Here is a 10,105-nt window from a genome sequence, read left to right on the forward strand (position 1 = left end):
GTTTTTAAGAAAAGAAATGTGTATCAAACATAAAACAAATGGTTTTATAAGGTAAAATAGCTGTTTCTTTTTATAGAACACTTTTTTGAAGGCATTTTTTCAAATGTATTTATGTTGTCTTCATAGAATCGTGTATTAATGGAAAATATTGCATACAAATATTGTAAATACTGCAATACTGCACCAAGATTTTGCTTCCATCACAAGCTTCCTTGGTTGTGTTGCAACTAGAAGCTGGAGCTTTTTAAGACCTTATGAGGATGTTTTTGATGTATACATGCAACCACACATCGCTCAAAATCAGAGCTAAACAAATGGGGTTCCTTCTTTGACTCCATCAATCAGCTGCATATTGTGTGAGCAATGGAAAATAATGGATAAGTTCTGCATGACGTTCTGATGGCTCCATCACTCGCTGTTGCCGCAGGCGGGACCGCCTTCTGGGGGCCGGGCAGTTGTCTGAGATGCTTAATTTATCATTTTGCCTCCATGCAGAAGAGGAGGAAACGCAACAGATGGACCTGACTGTGAGAATTTGAAACCTCGTTCAGCCGGTACCTCTGGGTAGAAGCAGATGTCTGGGATGGAGGCAGACTCATTGTATGTCTGGTTTCTGAAGTTGCTGGGCTTATCGAAGTCACACCACAGCTGTCAAACACAAACAAAAGGCTGGTTATCACTTCAGCAATAGCTCTATCACCCAGTTGAGTTATCACTATTTATATCATCTGTGCTTTTGTGAGGAATAGGCTGCTTGGATTGCCTAAAAAGCACAAATCTGTGTAAGATTTTTGTAGATTCTTAAAAATGTTATTAAAGAAATATTTAAAAAATGTGTTTCCCTTTAACGACAAAATTAAAAAAATGCATTCAAGAAAACACAATTATTAAAATTTTATGCTAATAAATGAATTGTAGCACTAATTAATTTCAGTTATGTAAAAGTAAAGCCCTGTGTATAACTGGTCATGTAAAATAATAATTCCCTTTTAAAGGATTTTTTTTTTTTTACGAAAGCTAACTAAAATATACCAATTAATCATAAAAAATGAATTGTTTTTATTTCACGTGNAATATACAAATGAATCATAAAAAAATGAATTGTTTTTGTTTCACGTGGAGAGGAAAAAGGTGTAAAGTGTGGGAAAACCACGCCCACTGTATTTTTAGATTGAACCCCACCCATCTTTTCATCTCGAAAGAAAACTCCACCCACATTATTTTATCCTTTGGGAAGTCACGCCCATGCTTCAGTACCACAACAATGGCAGAGTGGGCGTGGCTTCCCTTTGATGTTTAGTTTTAAACATCTGTGAAACACAACCTGAAGTCCTGACAAGTTCTTTTCTTAGTAGTGCTTCTGGAAAAATAACAGTAATTTAGCTAGCTCAACATTTCTCAAAATGTACCGAGTTGATTTCACCATCCACATAGAGCATGACATAGACACACAGGAGTCGGATAGTTCTTTGTTGCAATTCACACTATCATTTAAACACATTAAAGCCCATTTTCAGGATTTTACCTGAGTTTTATAATTTAATAGTTTGATTGCTGTTTTGTCCTTCTGTAATTAGTTTAATAAACGAGAGAACTCCTCCTTCATGTTCAAATATTGTAAAATCTATTTTTTTACAAACATCGAGTATTCAAATGGATTCATTGTTGAGTGACTCACAATATTGATCATGGCTGCCAGGAAGTTGATGAGAATTGAGACAAAGATGATGACGTTCCGAGCTGCGTAGGTCTCGTTTATCCAGCAGCAGGCTTTTCTTAAGACCAGTGGCAGACACTTGTAGTCCTCTGCCGTTGTAACTAGGATCAAGCAGGAATGGAGGACGATGAGGATGGAAAACTGGATCACCATGGTAACCATGCTGCAAAAACAACGACAGGTGTGCAATTCAATTAAACACTTTAGTTTTTCCACAAATAAACACTATTTAAGGCTAAAACTGTTTAATTTCACAGATTTAAAGCTTATTTCACAGACTCCCAGAGTTACTAAAACTGTAGACATTCTATGGGAGTTTAGAAAAAGATTTTATGTTGATTCAAAAGTAAAACTTGTATTTTAAAAATAATCACAACACAGGGACTGACATAATACAAGTCTCTATTTCTTGTAACTTCAATGATTACTGCTTAGACGTAATTAATTTAAAAAATGTTGTGTCTAACCAATAAAAGACAAGAAAAAAATATTGTTGGAAACTCCTGGTGTCACACAATAATCAGATAATTAATTTCAAATATCTGCAAAACTTTCCAAAGCCTTTACATATCCTTGGTATTTGATGTGAGAAGACAGTCATCAGCACCCTTCAAACAAAAGAGCAAACTGCAAGGTCAAGGTCATTGTTAAACAGCTGGTTGTTCAGAGTACTCTATCCAAATATCTTACTAGAAAATTGAGTGGATGAAAAAAGTGTGTTAAGAGAAGTGTATCAGCAAAAAAGTTAACCACAGCCTTGAGAGGATTGTGAAAACAAATCTATTCTTCAATAGATTCTATATGAGAATTGGTGGCAGCATCCCTAGGAGTGGACTGAGGGTGGAGTCTTTGCATCAAGAGTCACCACACACAGATGTGGGTACAAATGTGTGACTTGATAAGTTCCATCTGAATCAAAGACAACGGTCGCAGTGTCTTTCCTGGAGTAAAGAGAAAAAGAACCTTACTTCTGCTTGACGGTCCTAAATCAAGATACAAGTAAATTTTGTATTTGTTTGAGAATCAAGATCATCCATGTTGGTTGAAATGCAAAGTGAAGTTTCCACAACCAGTAATGGTTTAAGGTACTATATTGGTGGTGGCCTACTAAGTTTTCTGAAATCCACAGTCAATACAGCTGTTAACAGGATATTCTGGAGTATTTCATTCCATCTTCTGTTAACAGGGTGTATGTATATAGTGATTTCATTTTCCAGCAACACATGGAACCTGTCAGTACTGTCAAAGGTACCAAAAGTGGGTTCAATGTCCATGGAGCTCCTGTCCCTAATTGGCCAGCAGGGTCCCTGACCTAAACCTAAAAGAAAATCTATGGGCTTTTGTAAAGAAGATGAGCGACACCAAACCCAACAATTGAAGATGACCTGACGGCAGTTATCAGAGCAAGCTGGGCTTCCAATACACCGGCACAGGGCAACAGGCGGATCTCTTGGATATTCAGATCTATTGAGATGTAACTTTATAAGCTATTAACAATGTAGACTTTTGGTCTACAGTTTAACTAGCGTTTTGTTTAATGTTGTAGACAAATTTCAATTGGCATTACATATACATTTTTAATAATAATTTGAAATAGACATGTACTTTTTTATTGTACATACTCATACAAAATGCCAAATCCCTGTGACTCTCGGAAACATTTTGAAATGAGCCAAATATAACCATGATAAGATTTGGTGTTAATTTTACATTTGGGTCTGTCAAGTCTTTCTGGCTCTTTCTCTACCAGCACATCCAACTCTACACCAGGTAGTGATCAGTCATTTCACTTAATTGTCCAAAACACCCTACCGAAGGTCACTTGAAACAATCATAAAGTCAATCATCGACCTCCTGCCCTGGAGCGATGAGCACTGATGGACGCCCTTGTCTATTAACGTGGTGTTTGTTCTGAACAATTGTCTAGGTCAAGCAACAGATAAAAAGAATACCACCTGGGTTTAGATCAAACCATTTGAGCTGTCACTGTTGATATCTACATGAACATTGAAGTCTCCCAACAGGACAATGCAGTCTGCCAAATAGGAACTTTCCAATACCCACTCCATTCCAGACCGCAAGAAGGCCTGGTACTTTGGTAAGACTCGTAGACCAAAACCACAGTCAGAGACTATCCTGAAGGTGCAGGGATACAACCCTTTGGCTCATGGGGGCTCATGAGTAAGCTTCCACAAGCCTTTCATTCTGAGTACCTCATGAATGGTAGATATTCGACCTCTTGTTTGAGTTTCAGAAATCCAAACCATCCTGGTGACCCAGACTTTATCTAGCTAGTACCGCTCAACCTCAGGCTCCTCCACCTATTGAGTTAAATCCACGCCCCAAAAGTCTGATTCCATGACTAGGGGTAGGGCCGAGAACCATATGCCTTTGACCAACGCCCAAATCAGATTGAACCAGCCCCTCACAGGCTCTCGTGGGGGAGCTGGGCCCACAGAGGTGTGATTTTATGTCTATGGGAAAAGCCATTCATTTGCTCTTCGATCAGCTATGATTAGTCTGAATTATTTCTAGCAGAGGCTAAAGACAAACAAGACAGCAGATGTGTTTGAAACATTGTTTTCTAAATATGTTTATGTGCACTGTTATCTTTCAAAAATCTATATAAAGGCTAAATAAAGTATATTTTCTGTTCAAACTCTCTTGTTCTGTAAAAAGCTCTTCTTTAGTTGCTTTTCAATGGAGAAATGCCTTGTTGGCACTACAAACTGTAATTTTACACAGTATCCGTCCTCTTACCTGGCAGAGGGAAGCAGGCTTTGAATGGTTGTGATGTAGATGAGGACAATGAAGGAGCAGACCAGGTTGGACTTGAAAACCTCATCCCGCATCTGCGAGTACTGCACAGTAAAAGGAGAAAGAGAAAGAAGGGGGAGCAACAGGAGACAAAGTGAGGGGAAGATGGAAAAACAGGTTTTCAGACAAACGGAGAGGACTGAACAAATCAAAATGCACCTAACACGTGGATGCACGGCCACAGAAGCATGCGACAGGTCAAACACAAGCGTTAGAGAGAGACAGGAGCTGGTGGGTTAGCTGTGGCGTCCTGGGGAAGGTGCAAAGCTGACAGACACGGTGCTAGCTGTGAGCCTTTAGCTGTTAGCCGAGACATAAATAGAGAGCAGTGTGATTTAAAAAACTCTGGAGCAAAACCTGACACCCAAGGTGTCATAGAATAATTGTAAAATATATTAATTTGTTTTAGTGAGAAACATAAATTTAGCTTAGAAACTGTTTTTTTTTTTATTTTAAATGTAAAGGATCAATTTAATTACAGTATAATATATTATTTCTAGAAAATGAAATATTTTGGAAGTAAATAGAAAAACTAAAATGACAAATTTCTTAAGCAATTGTTTTTAATATTTTTAAGAGATTTTAACTGGGTTGCCTGCGTTTATTTAATAGTTTGAAGCAATGCTAACTGATTCAAGATATGCTCTTGGCTAGCTAGAGTTAGATTAAAAAGGCTAAATGTCAGGTGTAACATATACCTAGGTATTCAACACCAAGGCTTAGTACTTCAAGCTGAGTATTTTACAGATTTATAAACAGGAAAGTAAATGTATGCATTTAGTTTAGAAAACTAGCCATTCTCCTACAACTTTTAGCATTTTAGCTTAGCGTTGCTAACTGCATCAACTTCAACCTGAAGTGACTTTCTTAGGGAAAGATTTTTGTATTAAAACGGTTTCAAATATCTAAAAACACTTAAAAGTTTAATGTAAACATGGACTAAATTAGTTTTGACAAAAAAAAGATTATGACTGTCAGTAATGTTTATTTGTCAAATTTATCTAGAAACCAAAACTTACAATAATAATAAAAAAACATTTCTTGTCATCTATAGTGTAGATATTTCATTTCTTTGACAATTAACATGGTTTGTATCTTATTGGCAGACAGAAGGGGGACTGTTAGCTAACGTGAATTAGCATTTCCTGAAGGGAGTTCTGAATAATGACGGCAGAATGAGTCACCTGTCTGGACCTAACTGTGTCACTCATCTCAGTATCAAACTTTCCACCTCAGTAACCCCTGCTGCCCCGACCTCACTGTCTCTTTCTAAAAGGGTGCTGGGAAATTAGCAAGAGGATGTTTCACTTTTGTCACAACTTTAGAATAAAAAAAAAAAACAACAAAAGAAAAAAAACAAACAAAGAGGATGAGGGAGGCCAACATCATTTCACTGCACATTTACTGAAGAGGTTTAGAGGGTAATCAAATAAGGAGAGAAATAAGTAAATAAATGAGAATTCTGGGAAAGTATTTCAGATGGAGTTGGGATTTAAGGGGAAAAACACAAATGTGGGGAAAGAAGGCCAAAAACTCAAATGTTAAAGGTGAGATCCATAGCAAAGCAAACAAAAAAAAGGGTAGAAAGGGACTAAAGCTACAAAAAAGCTCCAAAAAGCTCTAAAAAGACTGTGGATTTGTTTATTTATTAGAGAAATTACATTTTTTTAATTCATATTGTATCATTTTTTTTTAGAAATGAGCCACCAAGAAAGTAGTTTGTTTAAACTTTTATGGTATTTTACTAAATCCCATCTTTAAAACACAACTATCATACATTTTAAAAGTATTCTTCCAAACTAAAACAGTGTTATAAATACAGAGTTAGATTTATTTTGTTATGAAAATTGGCTTTAAGTTACTGTTTAGTTTTTATTTTATTACTAATTTTATCTTTTGTAAATGTTCTTTATTTTATATTAAGGAATCTCCTATGAATTAACTTGCAACAAAAAAAAACCTATAGGACGAATACATTTTGCCAAAGAAATTGTAGTAAAATTGTAAAGAATTAGGAGGTTTGGAAAAACAACAAGGAATATAATAATTAGGTCATTAGCCTATTTTACTATTATGAATCTAAGCCTTAACCATTATTAACTTGGTTTAAATATATTAAATTGTATTTAGAGTAAAAAAATAAATCCACATATTGAAAACAATACCATGGAGATAGCAATATTTATTTCTTACATGATAAACTGTTTAAAAAAACGAAAAAAGGACAAACAATTGAGATTATGTTTATATTCTTACATACACAAGTAGTTTTTGGGTATAAAGTTTACCAAATTTTACTTTATGAACCAGACTAAGATGTTTTAAAGCATTATAGAAACTGTACTTTTGATGTTATTTTGATCAGAAGTTCTCTAACAGATGAAATTATCATTATTACACATTTTAAAAATATGGTAAAAGTATTTTACTCAATTTTATTATCATAAAATCTGAATTATTATGACATAGGAAAAATAGTAGTAAAACGATTTCAAATGCAATCATTATTCATACCCTTCAATTTAAAAACCTAAACTAATATCAAAGTATGTAAAGTCTTGTTTTAAATGAGCTAATTTTACTGTGACAGGACCAAATGTTACCCTTTTTATTTCTATTGTTTCGATGGAATGTAAAATTGAACCTAAATAAAAATGGAGGGGGAAAGAGAAAGGAAAAAAAAACATTTATCTGTCTAAAACCCCAGCTACCTTCTCTTCCAGGCTGGAGTCTTTAAACATCAGTGAGAAAGGCTTGATATGCTCTCTTCTCAACTTATCGCCACTCCGTAAGTCGATGGCGCTCTCTATTCGCTTGTTAATTTCCTCAGGACCAGAGTGGACATGCAAAGCTTGTGCGAGATGGTTTGGAAGCAGATTTATCGAATTTCTCGTTAGGGCAGCCAGAGTCTAGAGGGAAAGCACATGCACATAGAATGAACCTGCTTGTCCCCCTTTTGTTTCGTTCAAAATACCAAAAAAAAAGAAAAGAACAGACACACAGTTACATTCAATACATTCATGAAAGAAAAACAAGGGGAGGGAGACAGGGAAGACCAAAATGCAACATCTGCTGTCGTCATGCACATCCCATTCACTCTTGCAGAACGCCTGCGTTGCACTGATGTTAGTGGTGAAAAAGCTTGTAATTATGCACAGTTTTTAACAAAGACAGTCTTATGTGCTCGGCTGTGATTAGAGAGGATGGGCGGGAGGTTAAAAAAAGAAAGTGAAACTCATAAAGCGTGAAAGGACTGACACAAAAGCACAGCTGAAAAAAAAAGATGCAAAAATGTTTATGATGTTTAGTATGCAGAGTCCTCGGTGGAGTCAATCCTGCAGGAAAAAAAATCATCTGCAACATCATTCCACCCAACACGTGTGGAAACCACAAGACAGATCTATTCCATGTTCACTTTGAGGTTTTCAGCAGTTATTTCACTAGATTTTCAAACATCTTAAAACAGAAATGTGGAAAACGTTTGACTAGCTGAAGCTTAAACAATCTAGAGAATCTTATGGAAATGTGTGTTTACAACTGAAGCATCTATTCATGTCAGAGAACTCAAATGAAGCGACCTCAGACCTCCTTCCACAAACACTGATAAGGTCCTACCACTCTTATTCCATCCAGACAATTTCTGCAGGAAAATTGCTGTGCATTTATTTTAAAATTCAGAGAAATACAATTGTCTCATTTGAAAGCAGAAGCAAAATTGTTGCTTTTGCACATAAATGCTAATATGAAGTCTTTAAATAGTTAAAAAATGCAAGCAGAATATTAAATTCGTACTGATAAAATAATTAAACCAAATGCTAATTTGAAGTTATTAAATGGTTAAAATGTGTAAACAAAATGAGTATTTGTTAGGACATTTTAATTATTTCATGGCAACACATTAAGTATTTTATTTGCATGTTCTGAACATTTTGTAGACACATAGTAATTTGCTTGTATGTTTGAACTATTTTGTGGTTACATCTACTTTATTTTCGACACCATGACCTCTGTATGGTTCTGATAAGAGATTGATTCTGGATGTGATTAATAAAGAAAATTAGTCGGTTTTTAATCAGTAACATGCATGTATGGGAGCCTAAAAATGCCAAAATACACCAAAATCAATACTTGACGTCTAAACTTTCTGATCTGATTTTAAAATATTCCCTTCTAAAGTTCTTGTGCTCTCCGGACCAGCGTTCCGGACTTGTTTTTAATAGTTTGAAATCGTGTGAGGCAGTGAACCATCAAACTGATGAGCTTGTGAGGAATTCCTGTTTATAATTCATATGACCACACTATAATCCAACATATAAACCAACATATATCCATCCATGTTTAAGAAACGCTGCATCAATCCTCCAATTCAAACTTAAACTGGCAGAACTGCGTGGATGTGGAACGATGTGCAGTACAGTAGATGTGGGCAGCAGGAATAAAACATTTTTTAATTTTAGGTCTGAGGGACCATTTAGAATCAGCTGCTTTCATCAGCCTTGGTGATTCTGAGGATTTATCAGCAGTGATAATCCTCCTAATGTCAAAGAGCTGCTCTTTGAGCTGATGGGAAGTGAGTGGACTGTTCTGAATGAAGCTGAAAACGGTGGAGATGACGATCTGAACGATGAATATGAATGAAACCGAGTGGCCCAAGTGTCAAGTCATTAGCCTTTTTAAAATAGACTCTGGAAGCACAGCAGAAATAAAATCATTTTGTAAGAAATGAGAGCTGCTTCTCTGCCGCCAGAACAGCTTGAACTTCTTTAATTGAAATCCTGAAAAGCCAAGTAACGACATGTGGAGGTCAACACCGGCGTTTCCAAACCAACCTCAAGTCAGTGCTGAGGAGAAACCGCTTCAGTACTTAATGCTGAATCATCACATCTCATCTAGTGTTTGTGCTTTCTAGAACTGTTGTGTGAAAAAGAAAAATTAAAGATTCAGAGAAACTCCCAGAATCCACCTGACCTTCAGGAAGACGGTTCATTATGCTAAAAATCAAATATTTTCATCCAGCCTATAAGACACAACAGAAATGAAGAATTAAAGCAGACAGACAAAAAGAAAAGCACAAAACGACAACAACCCAAACATGGATATGTAAAATAAAAGCACAGAAAAATGACACATTTTACAAAACATGTAAAACATGAAAAAAATGGCATCAAATAAAATAATGAACCAGAAAATCAGAAAACAGAAAAAAGAAATTTCTTTAAAAAAAAGCAAATTATTAAACACAAACACATGTAAAACTTGATAACAAAAACAGAATTACAAGACAATTTAACACAACATGAAAATGTTAAACAATCTTTTATGTATTTCTTACTTTACTTTATCCTTCTTTTTCTTACGTCTTCAATAATGCAACAATCGGATGCAATCTGAAACTTCACCACTAGATGTCCCCAAATACCACAGATTTTATTTTTTTGGCCAAACAAAACGTGTTCAGAAGTTCTTTGCAAGTGGATGGAAATAGGATATGACCTGCTTTGTTACATTTGTTCCAAACCCTTCAGCGTTTAATCTCAGATGCAGTATCTAACGAGCTCCTAATCTCAGTGT

General features: G+C 35.7%; 1 protein-coding gene across 1 annotated transcript; it reads right to left on the reverse strand.

Moving 5' to 3' along the window:
* Positions 1 to 239: 239 nt before the first annotated feature.
* On the reverse strand, positions 240 to 7,928 carry LOC112141741 (adenylate cyclase type 8). The gene is made up of 4 exons (XM_024264899.2): positions 7,246 to 7,928; positions 4,478 to 4,578; positions 1,679 to 1,880; positions 240 to 648 (listed from the first exon to the last, which is right to left on the reverse strand). Exons 1-4 carry the CDS (start codon positions 7,273 to 7,275, stop codon positions 469 to 471), a joined length of 513 nt encoding a protein of 170 aa, XP_024120667.2. The 5' UTR covers positions 7,276 to 7,928; the 3' UTR covers positions 240 to 468.
* Between the last annotated feature and the right edge of the window lie 2,177 nt (positions 7,929 to 10,105).

Source organism: Oryzias melastigma, unplaced genomic scaffold, assembly GCF_002922805.2.
Source record: "Oryzias melastigma strain HK-1 unplaced genomic scaffold, ASM292280v2 sc01175, whole genome shotgun sequence".
In the NCBI taxonomy this organism is placed as follows: Eukaryota; Metazoa; Chordata; class Actinopteri; order Beloniformes; family Adrianichthyidae; genus Oryzias; species Oryzias melastigma.

What these genes read in the sequence shown, in the direction of transcription:
- LOC112141741 (XM_024264899.2), bottom strand. Translation starts at nt 7,275, where the DNA reads ATGTTTAAAGACTCCAGCCTGGAAGAGAAG. An exon ending in ACTCCAGCCTGGAAGAGAAG is followed by an intron (nt 4,579 to 7,245) that starts GTAGCTGGGGTT and finishes TTTACTGTGCAG; the next exon opens with TACTCGCAGATGCGGGATGA. An exon ending in TGGCAGCCATGATCAATATT is followed by an intron (nt 649 to 1,678) that starts GTGAGTCACTCA and finishes TGTGTTTGACAG; the next exon opens with CTGTGGTGTGACTTCGATAA.